The sequence below is a fragment of the Cetorhinus maximus genome, chromosome 9, assembly GCF_964194155.1.
Source record: "Cetorhinus maximus chromosome 9, sCetMax3.hap1.1, whole genome shotgun sequence".
NCBI classification, from domain to species: Eukaryota; Metazoa; Chordata; class Chondrichthyes; order Lamniformes; family Cetorhinidae; genus Cetorhinus; species Cetorhinus maximus.
Window position 1 is genome coordinate 135,209,216 of NC_135887.1, and position 23,556 is coordinate 135,232,771.

General features: G+C 45.9%; 1 protein-coding gene across 2 annotated transcripts in view; it reads right to left on the minus strand.

Annotated features, from left to right (window-relative positions):
• Positions 1 to 23,556, minus strand: part of lrp4 (low density lipoprotein receptor-related protein 4) — a 415,707-nt gene that overhangs the window by 90,866 nt on the left and 301,285 nt on the right. For both annotated transcript variants that reach the window (XM_078549559.1, XM_078549558.1), the window contains exons 7-13: positions 16,639 to 16,758; positions 16,350 to 16,475; positions 14,101 to 14,226; positions 11,975 to 12,109; positions 8,282 to 8,407; positions 6,158 to 6,388; positions 971 to 1,127 (exon numbers count right to left, since the gene is read on the minus strand). In XM_078549559.1, the coding sequence (XP_078405685.1) occupies positions 971 to 1,127; positions 6,158 to 6,388; positions 8,282 to 8,407; positions 11,975 to 12,109; positions 14,101 to 14,226; positions 16,350 to 16,475; positions 16,639 to 16,758 (1,021 nt within the window). The remainder of the gene's footprint in view (positions 1 to 970; positions 1,128 to 6,157; positions 6,389 to 8,281; positions 8,408 to 11,974; positions 12,110 to 14,100; positions 14,227 to 16,349; positions 16,476 to 16,638; positions 16,759 to 23,556) is intronic.

Here is a 23,556-nt window from a genome sequence, read left to right on the forward strand (position 1 = left end):
TTACAAATGCTTAGCAAATTCATCTGAAATTGCTCTCTGCCATTTTAGCAGATGCCTTACAGCAGATGTAGTAACACATTTATTTTAAATGATAATGAGCTAAGATAGCAGGGAGATATTTCGGACGGGCACACTCGTATCCCACAGCATTATTTCAACAACTTGATCAGTATTTTGTCCGATATAAGTGGAAAACTGTGCTTGTGACACGTGTTGCCCAGCCCCTGAAAATGTGACATCCTTGAAGGTAGACGGACCGTTGGGTGTGAACGCGTGGTGCACTGAATCTACAATGGAACTGGAATTAATGAGAACCAGGGCATCAGAATAACGACCGCAAAGTGGTGCAGGCTGGAAACAAAACCAGTGCCAGAGAGAAAAATAAAAAGCCACAATGTCAGGACTGCAGGCGCTGCTTAAAAAACAGAAAGACCACATTATATAGTCAATAAAAAAGAACAGCTGAAACAGCAACAGTGGGATGGCAAAAATCAAAAAAAAACTGCCGAGTTGGGAGAAAAGAATTAAAACTAAAAAGAGACCAGTTAAGAATCCATTCCAAGCCAAGCACATTCATTATGTGAGGATAAGCAATGTCCCAGCACTCAGATAGGTTTATGGGTTTGCCTCGGGCTTTGAGACACCATAACTAATATAACATCAAAGAACGAGTTTAATTTGCTGTGTATGAAGGAAAGCCTTTGGTTAGCTCCCGGTGGCAGGGTGTACCGTGCCAAAATGACCTTTGGGATGGCGGTATGTAACAAAAAAAAAAATAATTCTGAATCATCAAAAATTACTACAATTTATAGTCGATTGTGAGGTTAGAATCTGTCGCTCAATGCAGCGATGTTGAAAAGCAAATATAATTTAACTCGAAATAAATTACTCGCGAGTTGAAACTGTTGTTAATGCTACAGGTGACTTGGTCCTGTGTGTATCCATTTCAGTTGTCTATGGTCTGCCTTACCCTTCCACCGGATGGAGTGCAATGGCTCGGGGCTTCTCTAGGTTTTGCCACAGGAGTACTTTTCTCTGTGTTCCATCGAGGTTCGAGACCTCGATGCGCGATGTCCCGGAGTCCGTCCAGTACAACTTGTTGTGGATCCAGTCGATGGCCAGCCCACCTGACAGGGATTAGGACAGGTTACACAACCGTTAACATCTTCCTATTTACGCGGCTCAAGAATCACAGAGCAGTCCCCCAAACTCTTTGTGGCAACGAGCATATGAATGAGATATAACAGGAGCATCTCCCCCCAACTGACATCCGAGTGACTCATGCTGCCTTAAAGACCAAGAGAAAATAATTGACAGAATATAAAACCTTTCTTCCTCTGTGCAGCCTTAACCATTTTTATAATTAGCTTGCTGACATTTCCTTGCCAGACGCCACTAAAAATAAACATTTTAATCTCCAAAAATACTGGATAGATAGAGATTAGGAACAATACGGTTTCAAAATTATCCTACAAATGTTCTTACTGGGTTAGTCAGAAATATCAACAAAATAAAAATAAAGTTTTAAAGTCTGCAGGCATATTTAGAAATTAGAAAATGACCTGTTTTAATCAAGCAACACCCTTCCTCCTGGCCCTGTTAAGCCAAAGATTTCAACTGATTTTAATCAAGTTTCTACCACACCAAATGTCTTGGACCCCCTGAGGGAAAATAAATCCATGGTATTTTTAAAAACGCATGTATCTATGGGCAATACATGTTTCAGAACACGTAAAAGCAAAGGGAAGGGTAAAACTCAGATGCGTTGGTACTGACAAAAATCTACTGCGGATGCTGGAAATCCAGAACAAAAACAGAATTACCAAGTTGGTACTGGATGTGTATGGGGAGCACAAGGCGGAGTGTTAATCAAGTGCTATGTAAATGTTTGTTGTGTGCAGTTTAGCTGGTTTTGCAGCCACTACGAGTGTCTGTTTAGAGAGGGGAGCGATGCAGAAGTTCATCATGTTGATGTCATGTCAGTTACATTGTTAAGGTTTGATAAATGTCAATTACATTGTTAGGTTTAAGGGAAACAGGTGATGGGTATAACTGTCTTTGATCACATATAAATAGGGGATAGCTGGGACCCTGGGTTGGGTGGGATATGTCAGTCAAATAGCCCAGTAAAACCTAAAGTGCCGGTGAAATGACGCTGAAGTGGTAATTTGGAGGTAATCAAAGAAATTCAGCGCTCCTCCTTCAGTTCATAGCTTCTTGCTAAAACTTTACCGTGGGATAGTCATCAGCACTCTTCAATTATCTTCATCCGATATTTTTGATGAAAGAACTGTCTTTTGAAAAAAAATTCTTGTGGTTTATCTTTGGTCTCCGAATGGCTTCAGGACAATGAGGTGTTAATTTGATTTTGGCCTGTTTGCATTTCTAAAGCAGGCGGTGAGCAAGGGCCTGCAACAGAAGCTAGAGGCCCAAGGCTCATCTAAATTTGGGCCTTGTACCTCATTAGCCCACCGGCAGTGAGCTGCAAACACCAATTGGAAATTCAGAGGTCGACCACTAGATCCAACAGGATGAATTTGGCCCAGCAGTCTTCCTGGCAGTGACCCTTAGATATGTCCCACGACTAGGTTGGGGAGGGGGGATTTGGGGAGCGGGAGGAGATCGGGAGCCAGTGAAAGCGAGGGAGGGAGCTGGTAACAGGTACATCCAGGTGATCACTCTTTTAAAAAAACATAATTTGTTTTGAGAGGGTCGCCAATAGCAACCTCTTAAAGGCCACTGGTTAGGCTGCACATGGACATTGTTAGCCTGAGAGATCGAACAAGTCAAGAAACTCTCTCAACAAAGAAAAGCGCTGTATCTTGGTTTCAGCTTCACCAGCCAGCTTGGATCATATTAACAGATTGCATATCCGGTCCTTCTATTTGACTATCTTTAGTCTAGTGCAGGGATTCCAAAACTAGAGCTGGGGGGGTGGGGGGTTGTGAGGAGGCAGGAGGACAGGCTGGCCAAGAAAGAGATGCAGCCTCATGTATCCAGAAGCCTTCATGTCTAAACTGAGCAAACTAAACAGTTGCTTATTCAGTGACATACGGCAAATTGCACAACATGATCCCAGCACAGTGTGGAATGCTGGTTGATTTCTAGAAGCAGAAGCAGGTCCAATCAGAGATGCGTCTGCTGTACAATAATTGGTTGCTATGCACCAGATAAAGCTCTTATTGGCCCAACTTCCACTTTTAAAATGCAGTGGAAAAATCAAACGTCCTGTGCTGAGGTCTTACAGTGGGCAGCACCCACCAGGTGATCAGTATCTTTTCATAACATTATAGCTTGCTACCAGTTCAGGCGACCACTGTCCGAATTAATAAGTGCACTGGATTTGCTGTTTCAAAGTGCTCTGAACACCCAGGCTCCCGTGAGCTATATAACCGGCTATATAATGCGACATTTGGTTTTCGACAAGAGCTGAAGACCTCGGAAGGAAGGAGTGGAGCGGAGGGACAGGAGAATGAGAAATACAATCCGCCCTGCTTGAGTGTGGGATTCACATTGGCTGGCTCTGAAAACGATCATCAACCGCAGAGTGTTTGTGCTGAAGTTCATGCTCAGGACAGCAAGCCAACTAAAATGCCATTCGCAGACCAAAGATAAACCACAAGAATTTTTTTTTTCTTCAAAAGGCAGCTCTTTCCATCAAAAAGAACAGATGAAGATAATTGAAGAGTGCTGATGATTATCCCACGGTGGAGTTTTAGCAAGAAGCTATGAACTGAAGGAGGAGCGCTGAATTTCTTTGATTACCACACCAAATTACCACTTCAGCATCAATTTCACCGGCACTTGAGGTTTTGCTGGGCTGTTTGACTGACATATCTGACAGTCTCAATTAGCTCAATTTCTTTTTTTGATGCAGGAGAAAAAGTACAGGAGACTTTCTAAAAAATAAACTTCCTGTGATGGAATGGCTTCAGGACAATGAGGTGTTAATTTGATTCTGGCCTGTTTGCGTTTCTAAAGTAGGCGGTGAGCAAGGGCCTGGATCAGAAGATAGAGGCCCAAGGCTCATTTAAATTTGGGCCTTGTACCTCATTGGCCTACTGGCAGTGAGCTGCAAACACCAATTGGAAATTCAGAGGTAGACCACTAGATCCAACAGGATGAGTTAGAGCCAGCAGTCTTCCTGGCAGTGACCCTTAGATATGTCCTACGACTAGGTTGGGGAGGGGGCTTTGGGGAGTGGGAGGAGAACCTGAGCCAGTGAAAGCGAGGGAGGGAGCTGGTAACAGGGACATCCAGGTGATCATTCTTTTAAAAAACATAATTTGTTTTGAGAGTGTCGCCAGTAGCAAGCTCTTAAAGGCCACTGGTTAGGCTGCACGTGGACATTGTTAGAACCGATTGCAACTGCAATCAAGGGAGCCTCATTTCAAGAAGGAGGTTTTTCGAAAAGGGGTCAGTCTCCTTTTTGGCACAAAGAAATGCACTGGCATAGTTTCAGGTATGGGCCCAATAAACTGTTCCTGGGGATTTTACCAACATGGAGGTGGCTCACTAATAGTGCCAACACTTGAGCACATGTGCACCACCGCCTTAACTGGACAGTTTGGCATTTATTTGAATATTGCTGAAAAGAGAGGCATGTTGCCGAAGATTTTCAGCTTTCACTCATCAGGACAAACACAAGAATACCAAGGGCAACACTCCCCACCCCCGCCGTTGGGGGTGGGGAGAGTGCAGGAGTGGGCATGAGCAGGCAGCCCCTCGATCGGCGCCCCCAATTGAGGGCACGCTGCCATTTTTCACGGGCAGGCCAATGAAGGCCCACCCAGCGTGACGTCCGCATGGAGGCGCTGTGCGCTCCCTGTCTGTGTGTGTGGGGGGGGGAATGGCTAATGCGGAAGTGCGCTCCTTCACGCATGCGCACATAGGAGCGCTTCGATTTCCCTGAGACCAAGTATTGCCTCAGGGAGATCGGTTCCCAGAGTGAAAAAGTTATTCTTTTGAAAATTTCATTTACCATCCATGTCCCCTCATGTGGCGATGTCACATGAGTTGGGATACGGACATAACTTTAAGTAAAAGTGAATCTTAATTTTTTTAAATTCAGTCATGAAGCCTCATCCCGCCCGTGGACGAGGTTTCCTGCTTTTTCAGGTTGCCGCCAGCGCTCCCGACCTGCCTGCCAACGTTAAGGGTGGACGGGCAGGTCCACTGATTGGTTTAGTTGCTTGTTGAAGGGCCTGAATAGGTCTTTGACAGGTTGGCTGCACCCCCGCCGACCTGAAAATGCAAATGAGGTGGGGTGACGTTGGGAGTTCCGCCCGACCTCATTCCGCCTCATTTTACGAAAGTTCTTGCCCAAATTTCAAACAATCACAACATTTTACAGGAGAAAAGAGTGCTGAATGGTTGGCAAGTCGACTCTGGTTGGCCAAGGTGTTGCCATGGAAAAAGCAACGGGGGGTGTGTGGGGGGGGGGACATGTCCTCTTTTCAGAAATACTCAAGTTCTGTACCGCCAGGCGACTGCATTTCTTTGACTTCAGTGGAAAAGGATATTGTCTGCAGTGTCAAATGGCCCTACCACTTCATTATTGGCTGTTTTGCTCTATTGGCAAAAACTAATTCCCCACCCCACCCCGCACCCCTCCCACCACTTTTTTTAGGCTGTGAATCTCCAAAGAAGGGAGTTCAGTAACTAAAAGATGGGAATCCTCTGTCTGAATGTCTGAAGACATCAAGGGTCAGTGACCAAATCGTCCTCAAGGGAAGAGCAGTTTGCTGCTGTTTACTTTTTGATTTTCTATAAAAAGACTGTCACTGTGTGCAGATAAGGTCTGGTGATCCAAGGTCATTGCTGTGTGCACAGGCTGCTCACACCCATGAGAAAAACGGTCAGCAATGGGTGAAGAATCCAGCCATCTCACCGCCTGTGGGCATGTTGTAGTGCCCTGGCACATCACCCACATCACCATCAATGTCTATGGCCCCATGTAGGAAAGATTATGTGTAGCCTGCAAAATGGGCATTCTGAATCTGGGCACAATGTGCAAAATGTGAATAGTGATGCTCACAAGTCTAACTGTGTTGGTTCATTTCTGACCTATTGCTTTATATCACCACACAGAACAATCTTTCTACTCACTCGGATAACTTTAAGCGAGGATAGTTTCAAATGTTTATCTGATCTGTACCTGGACTCTCAAGACCCGTTGATACCACTTCCTCCACATTACTTCCGTTCAGATTCGCTTTCATAATGCGGTCTAAGGTCACATCTGACCAGAACACCAGCTCTTTCCTGTGGTGGAAGTCCAGAGCGATGGCATTCTCCAGATTGTTGAGCAGCAGTGTGTATTCTGATCGCCGGGGCAGGACCTGACGAATATCAATGCGATTTGCAAAGAGCAGCACTGGTTCTGGTCCTTAAGACAATAAAATTTCACAACGTTAACGGACATATTTCAGTCAACAGGATTTCAAGTGTCCCCTGAGATTGACCACACAAACCACTAAAAGAATTTGGGGGCAGCTTCTTTATTCAGAGAGGGCGGAGAATGTGCCACGTGGGAGTGGTTGAAGCAGATAGCGTTAATGCATTTAAGGTGAGGCTTGATGCATACATGAGAGAGAATGAATCAGAGAGATACAGAGGGAGAGGACATGTTACAAAAAGGTAACCAGAGTAGATAGGGACTTGTAAGGTGTGTTAATGCTGGCTTAGACCAGTTAGGTCAAGTGGCCTACTTTCTCTGCTATAGATTCTATGGTTGGGATTTTCTGGCCCTGTGGTGGTGGGACCCACCGCGGCCCAGCCAAAGGTCCATTGACGACCCCCGACCCCGGCAGTGGGCGGGGCTGGAAATTCCTGCCCTATGTAATGAATCCTGTCACATTATGGCAGAACACACAGCACTACCGGGCGGGCGGAGGTGGCATAGGGGTATTGTCACTGGATTTATAATCCAGAGATCCAGGGTAGTGCTCTGGGTTCAAACCCCATCTTGGCAGACGGTGAAATTTGAATTCAATAAAAAAACCTGGAATTAAAAGTCTAATGATGACCGTGAAACCATTGCTGATTATTGTAAAAACCCATCTGGTTTGCTAATGTCCTTTAGTGGAGGAAATCTGCTGTCCTTGCCTGGCCTGGCTTACATGTGATGTCAGACCTATAGAAATATGATTGACTCTTAAATGCCCTCTGGATTAGGGCTGGGCAATAAATGCTGGCCTAGCCAGTGACACCCACATCCCATGAACAAATAAAATGAAACTAGGTTACAAATGTCACTATTTCAATGTTGTAATGTTTCACAAATGTGAAACTGGACACAGCAGTTTGAATCAATCCATCTTTGCACCTAGGTAGATGGGAATAACTACAACTAGTGGTAATGTCAGTAGGCTGGTAATCCAGTGACTCAGGCTAACGTTCTGGGGACATGGGTTCAAATCCCGCCAAGGCAGCGGGTGAAATTTAAAGTCAATTAACAGATTTTTAAAAAGAGCTGGAATTGGAAGCTAGTGGCCTTGAAACTATCATCAATTGTCATAAAAACCCATCTGGGTCACTTACGTCCTTTCGAAAAGGAAATCTGCCACCTTGACCTGGTCTGGTCTACGTGTGACTCCAGATCCACCGCATTGTGGTTGACTCTTAGCTGCCCTCTGAAATAGCCTAGCCAGCCACTCAGTTCAAGGGCAATTAGGGATGGGCAACAAATGTCAGCCTTCCCAGCGACGCCCACATCCCAAGAAAGAATAATTAAAAAACACTTGCACTTAAATAACAAATCACCATAGCAGACTGTCCCAAAGAAAGCACTCAACATGGGGGAGGAGCATGATCACAGAGGCCCAGCTAAAATTCGGAGAATGAGGGATATAAAAGATTTGCTTCTCCATGGTTACATATTGTAATGTATAGAGTGGACGTGGGGAAGATGTTTCCATTAGTAGGAGAGACTAGGACCCGAGGGCACAGCCTCAGAGTAAAGGAAAGACCTTTTAGAACAGAGATGAGAAGAAACTTCTTTAGCCAGAGAGTGGTGAATCTATGGAATTCATTGCCACAGAAGGCTGTGGAGGCCAGGTCATTGAGTGTATTTAAGACCGAGATAGATAGGTTCTTGATTGGTAAGGGGATCAAAGGTTACGGGGAGAAGGCGGGAGAATGGGGTTGAGAAACTTATCAGCCATGATGGAATGGCGGAGCAGACTCGATGGGCCGAATGGCCTAATTTCTGCTCCTATGTCTTATGATCTTATAACTTTTGAAGCAATTTCATAAGAAATAATTTAGAAAGGACACTCACCAAGTGCTTTGCAGCCTCGCTTATCAGGCCGCAGCTCATAACCCTGTACACACCAGCACTGGAATCCTCCCTCTAAGTTGGTACAGCCTTGACTGCAGTATCCATCCTCAGCACACTCATCAATATCTGCAGAAATCAGCACAAGTTTACCAGAAGGCTGTCAGTGTACCTCGGTGACATTTGCACATAATACTCCTGATGTCGACTGACACAGTTTACAAATCAGGGCTGGGATTTTCCGGCCCCCATCGTGGGGTGGGACCTCGCCGTGGGTGAGGCGGTGCCCCAGCCAGAAGCCCACTGACTTGTGGTGGGACCGGAAGTTCCCGACGGCAGGTGGGTGTGGAAAATCCCGCCAAAGGGGGTCTCCCATTTAAGGCGGAGGTGAAGAGACATTTTTTTTCTCTCAGGGGGTCATGAGTCATTGGAACTCTCTTCCTGAGAGAGTTGTGGAGACTGGGTTGTTGAATATTTTTAAGGCATAGGCAAGAGAGATTCTTGACTAACAAGGGAGCCAGAGGGTATCGGTGGGGTGGGTGGAAGGTGGAGTTGAGGCTAAAATTAGATCAGCCACGATCTTGTTGGAATGGCGGAGCAGGCTTGAGGGGCCGAATGGCCTACTCCTGTTCCCAAATCGTATCAATGCTTCCCTCCCACTTCCATCTCCTGGTTAGAAAGCTTAGGAGATGTTCTCCAGTGAACATCAGCTCCGAAGCCACTGAGGTAACATCTTATGTACATGGTTTATTTGACCTCACACAAGAATACCAATAAAAAGACTGGTCAGTGGGGCAAATACAGGTCCACTTGGTCCAGCAGAGTTCCTTTTCATTTTCCAAATAAACAGGAGACCAGTAGTATGGGTGGGATGGAAGGATAACATACTGGAAAAGATTAAAAACTAGCCCAAGCATCTATAGCTTCAAAACCTTCTTGGTAAGCGTTAGAAATAAATATAAATACTAATGCAGAACTGGGTTTGTCAGCTCAAAACAATTAAACGATTGTTGTTATCAGGAAAGCACAACTCTGGCTGAATTCCTGTTCAAATAAACTCATCGGGGCTCAGAGCAGATGTTCCGATAAGGTCCATTTTATCAGCTTTCAAAATGGCAACGAGAAGGCTGAATGGTCTGAGCACAGCACAGTAATATCCTGTATGTCTCAGTACTGGGGGGAAAAAAAGTGTCCAGGTCAAGAAATGTTAGCAAGAAATTCAAGCCGTCGGCCATTTCAGCCAGTGAGCATTCTGTACTCCGTAATGGCAATGCTCCATCCAGAGCTAAACTCCCTCTCTACTCTGTCCAAAAAATGGACTCTGCCACAATCCCAAAACAGCATCCAACTGCACCACATTGATTCTTTTTCCCAAATAGAATTCAAGCCAGCCCGAACTTTGGGTGAAACCAGATGCCGACAGTGCCAAGTTTGGGCAGTCTTATGTTGTGGGGCCAAACCAATTGGCACTGGGTTGAGATTGCACAATTTCATTTCATGTAGGATTATTACAGCCAGCAGGCAGTGAATTGAAGCCAGCCAGATCTTACAGCATCACTGACCAACCCCGACTGGGGGAAAAGAAATCAAGTAAGTACTGGTGTCTCTAGAACAAAGAGTCATAGAGCTATACAGCGCAAAAAACAGGCCCTTCGGCCCATCGTGTCCGTGCCGGCCATCAAGCTCCTATCCATGCTAATCCCACTTTCCAGCGCTTGGCCTGTCTGCTATGGACAAACAACCTAGGAATCCAACAAAAGCTAATCAGCACCTTCATTAAAGTTGACACATTCCTGGAGAAGCTGACAACTGAAGAAGAGTCCTGAGTGACACGTGAAGACAAGAGGTTGCACTGAAAGCGAAGCGGGATATTAAGAGGCCACAACTCAAGTTGCAGATATACCAACCATTTGATCACTTTAATTATAGTAGAAAACTCCACAAGTGCAAAAAAGTGGTTAATGTAGAAATGACTGGAGGAGAAGGCAAGTACAGATTTGGGATGCATCTTCTCAACGTCAGAACAACCATCCCATCCCCCGCTGCCCCCCGCACACCCTCCGCCCACACGAAGGGTTTGACTTCTGACCCTCCATTTTGTATACTTTTCCGGAATTTCGGAGCCAATGACAATTCTCCTTTTCAGGCTGATACCTCCTTTTTTTGGAAATCTGTAACTGCAACGACCAGCTGGGGGAGATTTTCATAGATATTATTGTTGATACAGTCTCCAGTTGTACAGATCCAGCTGATCTGAATGGTTAACACTGTTTTTTCCTTTTACTGCTTATTGGAGTTGACGATGTCTTTTGACTAATGGAATACCGACAATCTGACACAAAAGCTGAATGTTTGCTCGATAAGCTGGTCGACCCCTTATGAAGCAACGCCATTTTTTGAATGCACTTTCCATGAATCGAAAGACTGCGACTTGAACTTTAACCAGAGGAAATTAATCTTACAAGTAAATGTTAGATGAAAAGTTTATCAGTAATCAGCCGATCGAGTACCCCTTGTGTCAGGACGGCCAGCATTTCCGTATCTCCTCTCGTGTTGCCAACACCAGCTCAACCTAGTTAATGATGGGCAATTCAACTTAAGGTTTCTCTTAAGGTTAACTTGCAGGATGAGTCGGTAGTTAGGAAGGCAAATGCAATGTTGGCATTTATTTCGAGAGGACTAGAATATAAAGGCAGGGATGTGCTGCTGAGGCTTTATAAGGCTCTGGTCAGACCACATTTAGAATATTGTGAGCAATTTTGGGCCCCGTATCTCAGGAAGGAGGCGTGCTGGCCCTGGAGAGGGTCCAGAGGAGGTTCACGAGAATGATCCCAGGAATGAAAGGCTTAACATATGAGGAACGTTTGAGGACTCTGGGTCTATACTGGATGGAGTTTAGAAGGATGAGGGGGGATCTGATTGAAACTTACAGAATACTGAAAGGCCTGGATAGAGTGGACGTGGGGAAGATGTTTCCATTAGTAGGAGAGACTAGGACCCGAGGGCACAGCCTCAGAGTAAAGGGAAGACCTTTTAGAACAGAGATGAGGAGAAATATCTTTAGGCAGAGAGTGGTGAATCTATGGAATTCATTGTCACAGAAGGCTGTGGAGGCCAGGCCATTGAGTGTATTTAAGACCGAGATAGATAGGCTCTTGATTGGTAAGGGGATCAAAGGTTACGGGGAGAAGGCGGGAGAATGGGGTTGAGAAACTTATCAGCCATGATTGAATGGCGGAGCAGACACGATGGGCCGAATGGCCTAATTTCTGCTCCTATGTCTTATGGTCTAATTCAGTATTCATAGTCATAGAGTCATAGAGTTATACACCACAGAAACAGGCCCTTTGGCCCATCGTGTCCGTGCCGGCCATCAAGCCCCTATCTATTCTAATCCCATTTTCCAGCACTTGGCTCGTAGCCCTGTATGCTATGGCGTTTCAAGTGCTCACCTAAATACTTCTTAAATGTTGTGAGGGTTCCTGCCTCTACCAACCCGCCACCCCCCCCCCACAAACTCAGGCAGCGTGTTCCAGATTCCATACACCCTCTGGGTGAAAACCTTTTGTTCCTCAAATCCCCTCTCGCTGCTCACTCTTACCATTCAACAGAGGCCTGTTCAGTGATCTGCCAGATCTGGCCGCTGAGGGAATTCAGCAGGCCCTTCAGAAAAAAGTTACAATTTTGGGGTCCTACCTTGGCACAATTTCCCGCTCTCCATTAATCGATAGCCTGTGTGGCAGGTGCATTGTACAATGCCTCGGACCTGCTGACACTTGTGCGCACATCCGCCATTGTTCACATTGCAGCTCTCGTCTTCTGACCGTTCACCTGCTTTTAAATCTCAGAATTAGCTCTTACGCATCAGAACCGCGCTGGGATAATCTTTGAGCCTGGAAACCAGGATTTTACATGGATGATGCCCCACCAGCCGGAATGTTGGGAGCGAGCGCACCTCCGCCCACCTGTGGGAAGCCACAGCCGAATTTGAAGTTGTTCAACCAATCAATCACCTTGGCATTTGTGGCTTCGCCAACTCTGCCTCCATGAGCTACTGGCCAATCAGAGGCTGGCAGCTCCTGAGTCCCCAGCAGCACCACTGGGGGACCCTGGCGAGGGGGAGGTGAGGGGTCGACCACAATGACAGGGGGTTTCTGCTATGCAGTGAAGGACGTCCTTGTCGCTCGGACTGCCAACTGTGGCTGGACATATTCCGAGAGACGTGGAAGTGACATCTCGGAAAGTCCCTTGTCGTGGCGCAAGTGGGTTCTAAGGGAACGTGAGAGAGGAAAACACAGCGAGGCCTCGATCACACGCACTGCAAGAGCCCATTTCATACCAGCCAAAAGTTTCTATAGAAATTCTCAACAACGCGCACAATACTTTCAATTTGTTTTAGAAATAAGCTTGGACTAAATCCACCTACATCTTGTTGGTAATGGGATTATGTAATTTCCTGGCAGCCGTGCTCACTCCTTATGCCACCTGGAGTTGCTCAAGTGGAAAAAACAGGCAACGACGTTCAGGAGTGAAGTCCGCGTGCATGTCAGTGCCGCTTTAGGTCACCACATTGTAATGAACGATGAGCTTCTGCACAAATTACGTGCATTATATTAATTTATTTGCTTACAATATTGTTTTTAAATCTCCTGGATTTCAACAGCCACCAGGATATTGATACCGATCCCAGCAGCCTCCTGGCAATTCTGGGACTGTCGGCCGCCTGACTTGTTGTCAAAGGGGGAAGGGGGCTGTTGGACTACAGAGAGCTCCATCAGGAGGGATCCCTCCCAACCCCGCCCATGACTCCACCCAACCACCCCCCACCGACTCCTCACAACCACCGACCCCCATGACCCCTCAACCACCGCCCTCCCATGACCCCTTACAACCACCGCGCCCCCATGACCCCTCCCAACCACCCCCCCATGACCCCTCAAACACCACCCCCATGACCCCTCAAACACCACCTCCCCATGACCCCTCACAACCACCACCCCCCCATGACCCCTTACAACCACCGCGCCCCCCATGACCCCTCACAACCACCACACCCCCATGACCCCTTACAACCACCGCGCCCCCCATGACCCCTCACAACCAAACCCCCCCATGACCCCTCACAACCAAACCCCATGACCACTCCTAATCACCCCCCACCGACTCCTCCCAACCGCAACCCCCACCGGCCCCTCCCAACCAACCCCCCAAGACCCTTCCCAACCTCCCACCCCACCAACAACCCCCCACCGACTCCTCCCAACCACCCACCCCCCCACGACCCCTCCCAATACCCCCCTCTGATCCCTCTCAACTGCCCCCCCGACCCTTCCCAGCCACTACCCCGCCCCCGACCCCTCCCAGCCACTCCCCCCACCGACCCCTCCCAGCCGCTGCCCTTGCAACTGCCCTGAGGCTAACGGGATGGGAGTGAATGTGCTTCCCCGAGAAGTTAGAAATCTCAGCCTTAGCTTAGCTGCCCTGGTCCCAAAATCTCCCGGCAGCCGTTCAAAAATGGCAGAGTCCGAGGAACAGATCTCTTGGCCCCATCTTCCTGATCAGTGTGTGTGTGGGGTGGGTGGGGGGCAAACTGGAGACAGAAGCAATCTTTGAAAACGAAACACCAACCAAATACCTCGCTTCGTAAAAACAGACCCGGTTTTCAGCTGCATTTTGTTGAGAACAGAATTCCGCCATAAACACATAGGATAGAGAGGGTTGTTGGAAGATAAGACACAGACTCGATACAAAAAGTAATTTGAAAGGTTTCATTAATACTTGGCTATGCCAAACACTGATCTTTTCATTATGTTCAAACTTACGGCAGTTCTGGTGTGGGATCTCGTCGCTGCCATCTTGACAATCCTTGTCACCATTGCAGACTTTCCTTTGGCCAATGCAACGCCCAGTACCACATGTGAACTGATCTGGAGCGCAGTGCGGGAGCTCTGCCACAAAGAGAAGGACAATTAACACCTTGGGGACAGATTTTCCGATTTCACACTTTGACAGGGAGTTTTATGCAATGCTGGTGCAAATCGGAAGATCAGGAAACAACAGGGCATCACTTTCCAACCTTGGAAACGGTTGGAATGGGGAGATGATGGTGTAGTGGTAAGATCGCCGGACTAGGGAATCTAGAGCCCCAGGCTAATGCACTGGGGAAACACAGGTTCAAACCCCACCACAGCATCTGGCAGAGTTTATGAATCTGGAATATCAAGCTAGTCTCAGTAATGGTGACCATGACAACTAGAGTAATTAGGGATGGGTAACAAATGCTAACCTTGCCAGTGATGGCCACATCCCATCCTTGAGAAGGTGGTGGGTGAGCTGCCTTCTTGAGCTGCTGCAGTCCCTGTGATGTAGGTACACCCACAGTGCTGTTAGGGAGGGAGTTCCAGGATTTTGACCCAGCGACAGGGAAGGAACAGCCGATATATTTCCAAGGCTTGGAGAGGAACTTCCAGGTAGTGGTGTTCCTATGTGCCTGCTATCTCTGTCCTTGTAAATGGTAGCGGTCGTAGATTTGGGAGGTGATGTCTGAGGAGCCTCGGCGAGTTCCTGCAGTGCATCTTACTAGGTATGAATCACTGAAGTCTGATCTTTGTACAATTTATTATCCACAGCCCTGAGTGTGGTGTGTTGGCCGTTCAAATCAGAAATCCACAATATACAGAAGGTAATTACACTGAGTGACCTGGAAAGCCTCACCATCCATGTCTAGACATCCTAAATTGGCCCATTATTTTACAACAGTCATTAGCTTTCTTCAAAAAGCAAAATACTGCAGATTTTGGAAATCTGAAATAAAAACAGGAAATGCTTCAAACGCTCAGCAGGTCAGCATCTGTGACAAGGAACAGAGTTAACGGCATGGATTTGTTGGGGGTGGGGGTTGGCGTGTGGAGGTGGTGGGTTGGGGTCATCTGTACTGCTCGACTCCCCTCAACTCAAACCGACTTGACGATAAAAAATTCCACCAGTACCCCCCACTCCCTTCCTCCTCACCTTCTTAAAAACGTTTTTGAAGGAATGGGTTGCCCACTCCCACCTGCCAATGCCAACCATCTTGTGGCGTTGGCAGTGTAATGCTGGGGTCAACTGGCTTGTAAACAAGCTCAATTAACCCTTAATTATTTTGGCACCCCTCCCCCCGCCACCCCTCTATTATGGGGGGACAGCTCAGGAGCGGACAGGAAGGTGGTGGGCTAGCCACCCATTGTATTTTATGCCCCCTCCCCATGGAAAAGACAAAAGATTGAAATGTCATGGGTTTTTTGAGCAAGTGAGGGAGGGAGGGAGGGGGAAATAAAAGGGAAAGTCTGTGATAGGCTGGAGAGCAGGAGAGGTTAAACGCCAAAAGGTTTCATGGTACAAAAGCCAAAGGCAGTGGTAATGGGCATAGTAAAGAAACAAAAGATGTAGCCAGATGAGGTGGTCACTGGCTGCATAGCAAATGTTCGAATGCGACATTAAGGAATAAAGAAAGGGAATGAGAAAAAGAAAACAAACCAGTGAAAATAAACATGAAACAAAAAGGAGGCAGAAGATATGATCTAAAATTGTTGAACTCAATGTTAAGTCCAGAAGGCTGAGATGGAAGGTGAGGTGCTGTTCCTCGAGTTTTAATTCACTGTGAGGGACTAAGACTTCTCTGTGGTCGCTGTACTGTAAAACCTTCTTTTCTCTATCCCTCTCTTTACCGTCTGAGTGCGCAGACCCAGAATGTGACCCTCCTTTCACATTGCGAATGTGTGTAATAAACTAACCCTCCGAGTTTATCCTATCCCGAGTTGGCTGTGGGGTTATTAATCGAAAATTGGATCACACAAAAAAACCGAGGGGTTGGGAGATACGCCGCTGCTTATAAAGAGGGAAACAAATCAGAACGCCTTTCTGTTTATGGATGGGGTGGCGAGAAGAGCAATTAGTGCTGTTTAAATTAACACCCCACTCCTGTCTGTAACAACCGGGACACTGCAGGGGACATGGGCCGTCTTCCCGTCACTACTGCTTCTGACCTCAAACTCAAGCTACAGCGATGCTATTGAATAATCCCCATCGTCACCTGTTTTTTCACAGTCTTCTTCATCACTGTTATCGGAGCAATCGTCCTCTCCGTCACATCGCCACGACAACCGGACACAGCGGCCTGACTTGCAACGGAACTGGTCTGCGGTGCATTGAGAGGCAGCTGGGACAGAAATAAAACACAGCACTTTTATGCCTTTCCCTCTGACTTTTCCAGCGATTAGAACTACGAATGCTTGCGGTCACCCGTGTCAATTGTTTCCCAGAAACGTTTGTGCTTTTTTTGTTCGAAGAAGGTGATTTAAGAGAAGGAAAAAAAAACTCACTGCAATTTCTCTCATCGGACTGATCGTCGCAGTCGAAATCACCATCGCACCTCCAGCCAGCATTGATACAGAGTCCGCTGTTACAGAGAAACTCACCCGACCGACATGGGTGATGAGACGCTGTAGGGGATCACCGGGAAAACGAAATTAGTACTTGGGCAATGGCGGGAGCTTCCATCGTAAACTCACAACTTGCTAATGAACAATCCTGCGGCGGGATTTTAATCGAAATCCCTTCCAACACCAATAAAATGTTTTAAAAATAATAACTTTACGAAACTTTCCGGGAGATTAAAATCAGGCAATCTGCCACGTGCAAAAATCCAAAATCTCCTGTTGGCACCATTGGCAACTTCTTCAAGGAGAGAAAAATATAGTTGGTGTGGAACGCAACATTTTTTAGAAATATCTAGCTGGCGTGTGTCACTGCCTTTCTGTGCCTCTGCCACTAGAGGCTCCCAGTGAGCCACGTTCAAGAGTTGAAATTGTGTCAGCCACACAAACTGATGTTTTATACAAAAACAGAATTACCTGGAAAAACTCAGCAGGCCTGGCAGCATCGGCGGAGAAGAAAAGAGTTGACGTTTCGAGTCCACTCGAAACTTCAACTCTTTTCTTCTCCACCGACGCTGCCAGACCTGCTGAGTTTTTCCAGGTAATTCTGTTTTTGTTTTGGATTTCCAGCATCCGCAGTAGCTTTTTGTTTTTATCTCTTGATGTTTTATACGTTTCACTTACTACACAGGCACAACTGCTTGAACACACATACCCTCTGAAGGCTGCGACTAAACAAAGGCTGGTATGAAGGTTTTTTTTTCCACTTTGGCATATGAACAAAGTCCAATTATCCATATTTGAAATTCTATAGATCTGAAACAGTGTTCCCAACTATAGGAACATAGGACTTAGGAGCAGGAGTAGGCCATTCAGCCCTTCGAGCCCGTTCCGCCATTCAATAAGATCATGGCTGATCTGGTTGTGGTCTCAACTTCACTCTCCTGTCTGACCCCATAACCCCCTTGTCTATCAGAAATCTCTAACTCAGCCTTGAATAAGTTCAATGCCCCAGCCTCCACTGCTCTCGACAGGAGGTAATTCCACAGACTAATGACCCTCAGACAAAAAAATTGTCTCATCTCCGTCTTAAAAAGGGATTATTAAACTGTGGTCCCCAGTTCTAGTCTCCCCCACAAGAGGAAACATCCTTTCAGCATCCGACCTGTCAAATCCCCTCAGCGTGTTGAAGAGTCATTCGGACTCGAAACGTTAACTGTGTCCCTCTCCGCAGATGCTGTCAGACCTGCTGAGTTTTTCCAGGTATTTTTGATTTTGTTTCAGATTTCCAGCATCCGCAGTATTTTGCTTTTATTCCCTCAGTGTCTTATATGTTTCAATACGATCCCCTCTCATTCTTTAAACTCCAATGGGTACAGGTCCAACCAGTTCAACTTTTCTTCATAAAATAAGCCCTTCGTCCCAGGGATGAGTCGAGCGAATCTTCTCTGAATTGCTTCTAACGCAATTATATCCTTTTTCAAATGAGACCGAAACTGTACACACCAATCCAGATGTGGTCTCACCAAAACCCTATACAGCTGCAGTAAAACTTCCCTACTTTTATATTCCATTTCCCCTTGTAATCCATGCCGACATTCCATTTGTCTTCCTAATCGCTTGCTGCACCCGCATACTAACCTTTTGTGACTATGCACCAGGACACCCAGATCCCCCTGTACCTCAGACTTCTGCAGTCTCTCTCCATTTTAGGTAAGATGCTGCTTTTCTATTCTTCCTGCCAAAGTGGACAAGTTCACATTTTTCTACATTATGCTCCATCTGCCAACCTTTTGCCCACTCACTTAACCCACCTACATCCCTTTGTAGATGACAAATTAGTTTCCTACCCATCTTGGTGTCATCGGCAAATTTAGCTACCAGACATTCAGTCCCCTCAACCAATTCATTGAAATAGATTGTTATAGATAACTATTTCAACTTCTATAAGAACGCTGGGATCTAGGAGTTCATTGAGAAATGAAGTTGTCATATTGACGATCTCTGTATAATGATAATTGATAGCAGCTTTATTCTACATCAGTGTGAAGCTACATAATGTTGTCTATTTTTTTGCCGCTTCCCTTTGTTTTATTCATCCCCACAACGTATTGACGCTGTAGAGATGTACGACCGGGAGGTGTCTTTAGTTGAACAACAAACTTTATTTACAGAGCCAGCTGCTCGAATAGTTACTGGCCTCTAGCAAGGCTACAATACACTCTCTAGACTAGGAAAACTATACCCTGAAAAGATTCCCCATGCTCGCTGCTGATTGGCTGTTCTGACCACATGACCCTTACCCAGTAAGGCTGGCCTTAAAGCACCAATCACCACAGACTTTGCAGATGTACAATTCCATTCTCTTTGTCCTTACATTAAGGTAAACATTATAAACATCCTCTTCTACATGATCCCTGGGTGATTTCCTGCATTTGTTTCCACATCCACTGGCTACATCAGGACATCTCCAGAAATGACTTTTCCTTCCACTCCTGTCAGGTCACCTCCGCAGTTGGAGGTCTTGTGACTCAGTGGGTACTACCCCTGCCTCTGAGCCGAGAGTTCAAGCCCCACTCCAGGACGTAGGTCACAGAAGGAGCATTCATGACATGGTTCAACTTACTAACCCTTCCAATATTTCCCCACTATTCCCCAAAAGGAAAAAGGTGGGTGTGAAGACATGGAAAAAGAAAACAAAACCTCTCCAGTACTCCAAGGTTCCATCACTATCCTCATTTACACACTGCCCCTTGGAGGAATTATCTAGAGACAGCATTAATGGTGGGCAAAATCCAGTTCAATCTCTATCACCACTTTCAATTCCATGATTCCCTCTGTCCGGTCAGACTGCTTATCTGAAATCTATACATCTGGCAGAATCTTTTCCAATTGAATACTGAGAAAACCAAATCCAGCTTCCTCAGTTCCCTCCAAAGCCTTTCTGCCCTTTCCCTTGGCTGCAACACCCGTTAAGCTACTTGTGAAGACTGCACAATAGACGTGCAGTTTCTTTGTCCTGTTCAGTCCTGAACAAAGCCTCTATTCCCCTATTCATCAGTAAAGCCACCTTCCCTTGTCTCTAAAATCTTCGTTCTTCCCTATCTTACTGCCGCCAAAATCCTTATCCACACTTTGATTACCACAAGAACTGAACATCACCAATTTTGTCAGACTCTCAAATTCCACACTGCACAAATTCTACCTGCTCAAATCCCTGTCATCCATTTCCTGTCATGCACTAAGTTTCACTCATGAAGCATCCCTGTTCACACCAATCTCCACTACTTCACTAGCTCCTACCATGGAGTCGGTGGCCTATTGGCTTTGTTACTGGCCTAATATTCCAGGGGAATGTTCTGGGGACCTGGGTTTGAATCCCACCACGGCAGATGATGAAATTTAAATTCAATAAAAATCTGGAATTAAAAGTCTGATGACAACCATGAAGCCATTGCTGATTGTTGTAAAAACAAGGGCAATTAGGGATAGACAATAAGTGCTGGCCTAGCCAGCGACGCCCACATCCCATGAATGAATAAAAAAAAATTAGCTGACAAATCCTACCACTTCTCCAATTTATTGCCTCTAAATCCAGCCTTCTCCGCATTTCCCTCTCTCCATTCTCCACACAGGTACCAATCACATTTGTACTCTCTGGAACACTTTCCATAAATATTCCCTTCCCTGCCTTTAAGAGCCTCCTCAAAACCTCGCTTTATGACTGCGCATATGTCATTGTCCTAAAATTCTTCTGAAACCACTCAGTCCGTGCTCCCCAATGTGAAGGGTTTGATACATGTTATTACGTTAAAGGCTCTCCATGTTGGGTTTTTTTGTACTCATTACAACACTCAAATAGTTTATTTAAAGTACCCATAGCACTTTATCAGTCTCCACATCTATTTCTGGATGGTTCTGCTCATCATTATATCTATCAAAGAGGAATGCCCATGTTAGGGGAGGTGGTGGAGTGGCATTATCACTGGACTAGTATTCCCGAGACCCAGGGTAATGCTCAGGGAATAGGGGTTCGAATCCCACCAAGGCAGATGCCCCTCAGGGAAGGAAATCAGCTGTCTTGACCTGGTTTAGCCTACATGTGACTCCAGACCCAACAGCAATGTGGGTAACTCTTAAATGCCCCCTGAACAAGGGCAGTTATGGATGGGCAATAAATGCTGGACTTGCCAGCAACACCTATTCCCATGAATGAATAAAAAAAGGCACAAGATAGACCATGTTACTGAAAATGGTGAGCCATTTCCTTTGGCCAGCACAATGATTTCTAGACAAGACTCTTTTCAGATCATAATTAATGTGGCCTTTTATGGGACAAAAAGTATAATTTGTCACATAAGAATTAGGAGGAGTAAGCCATTCGGCCCCTCGAGCCTACTCCACCATTGATCACGACTCATCTGACTGTGGCCTCAACTCTACTTTCCCATGTACCCCCTATAACTTTTGACTCCCTTGTTAGTCAAGGATCTATCTAATTCGGCTTTAAAAACATTCAATGACTTCTGCCTCTGCTGATCTCAGGGGAAGAGAATGCCACAGACTAATGACCCTCTTAGAGAAACATTTTCTCCTCATCTCTGTCTTAAATAGGAGACCCTTTATTCTTAAACTGTGTCCCCTAGTTCTAGACTCTCCCACAAGGGGGAATAGCCTCTCAGCATCCACTGTCAATTCCCCTCAGGATCTTAGATGTTTCAGCTATCACTCTTCTAAACTCCCAATGGATACAGGCCTAATCTTTCCTCATAACCCCTTCCTCCCAGGAGTGTCATCATTCGTATTCTTTTGATATTTTCCTATTTTGAAAATCACAGAGGGAAGGATGGTTGATTACCCAAGGTGGTCTACAGCCTTTGACAAAACCTTTCCTCGTATAGATAGATGGGAGAAGATGGGATTGTTTTCCTTGGAGAAGAGAAGGCTGAGGGGAGATTTGATAAGAGGTATTCAGAATCATGAGGGATCTGGGAAGAACAGATAGAGAATAACTGTTCCCGTTGGTGGAAGGATCGAGAACCAGAGGGCAAAGATTTAAGGTAACTGGCAAATGAAGCAATGGCGGTGTGAGGGGAAACTTTTTTCACACAGTTACTGGTTAGGATCTGGAATGCGTGCCCGAGAATGTGGTGGAGGCAGCTTCAATTGAGGCATTCAATAGGGAATTGGACTGTTATCTGAAAAGGAAGAATGTGCAGGGTTACGGAGAGAAGGCAGGGGAGTGGGACTAGGCGTACTGCTCATTTGAAGAGTCAGTGCAGACGTGACAGGTCTCCTTCAGTGCTGTCACCATTCTGTGATTCTGTGGTATCTTTTACATAGTGAAACGTGACTCCATCACTCTGCCAGTGTTTGTCCTTGTCACATTCCTTTTTTAGGAATTTATTACCCCTGTTTAATAATAGTCGTGAACAATTAAGCCTTTAGGCACGGAAATGCTTCTAGCATCCGAGACATAAAGATGTTTTCCATCGCCCATCTTCAAAACAACCCCCAGCTGGAGAATAAAACTGAATGAAATCTCTAGATGGGGAATACACTTCTATTTATATCAAGGAACGGAGACCAATGGGCTGAAAGGCTGGAGTGTAATTATGGGGATCCGATCTCTTTAGGACAAAGATCAAGGAGATACAAAAAAATATCCAAATGCTAAGATTGTGTCACCACTCGCAACATAACCCTAATATTCTTCCTTTTCTTAATACATGCACAGTGTTGCTTACTTTTTTAAACTGTAATAACAAAGGGGCAGCAGAGCGTTCCTGTTTGCGCTCTTATGTTAAACTTTCTGCTGAGAAACATTCAGCTCCTGCTGCCAAAGATCGTTCTGGCCGGTCACTAGTGGGCCGGAAGTGAAACATGTGACGCAGAGAGAGGGAATTTTTACTGGGAGTAAAATATGTGCTTTTCTCAGATGACAGGAAGGGGACAGTTTTTCCTTTTAAAAATAGCGCTCTGCTTCATCAGGAGAGTTTACTGTGCAGCGTAATAGATGGACTGATTGATTCAACAGACCGTAATAGGTAATGTGGCTCGTTCCCCTGAGGATTACAGTTGCAGAGCTGAGGAGCCCCTGGTTATGAGTATCTGTGCAGCATGGCTGGCGTGCAAGTGGGCGAGACGTTGCCAGAAGGTGAGGCTCCAATCCTGTGTGGCGTGACGTGGACACGCGTGATGCCACGGGTCGCATTGGTTGTCCAAAAAGCCATGTTGCAGAAAACCCCTGCACGCATTGGCACTAGAACCTGCATCTTGCAGAAGATATGGAGGGTTGAAGACTGCGAGATGCTATGGGCTGACTAGAGAATCGATTGTACCAGGGCAGGTGACAAACGGTTATGGTTTGTAAACGTTGTGAGCGATGTATATAGTGGATGGGAACATACACTGAAATCTGTTTCCTGCTTTAACAACACTGGGGGATTTAAACCATCACCTCAGTTTGTAGACCACATGCAGCCCACCAGGAAGAGGCAGTTTTTATTATTTCGTAGTTGTCCCAAAACATCTAGGCAAGAGTTTCAAATTACTTGGATCCTTCTTGTTACCGTAATAGACACAGCTCAAAAGACATCACAACAGGATTATATTACTAATCATAGTCTCTCACTGAAATCACTCTAACAAAACTACTCAACACTTCAATTTTAAACAGCTACTGAACGTTCCAGTTTGCTGCAATCGACATGAGAGCAAACAGCAAGTGACTGCCTTTAGTAAGATGTAAATCAAGACAAGCGGAATAAGTCATCCCTTCTTGCATCTCCAACTGAATCATAAAATGCAAATGGTATTGTTTAACGGAGAGGTGTTATTTTTATGGACATTGACCGTGTCCCC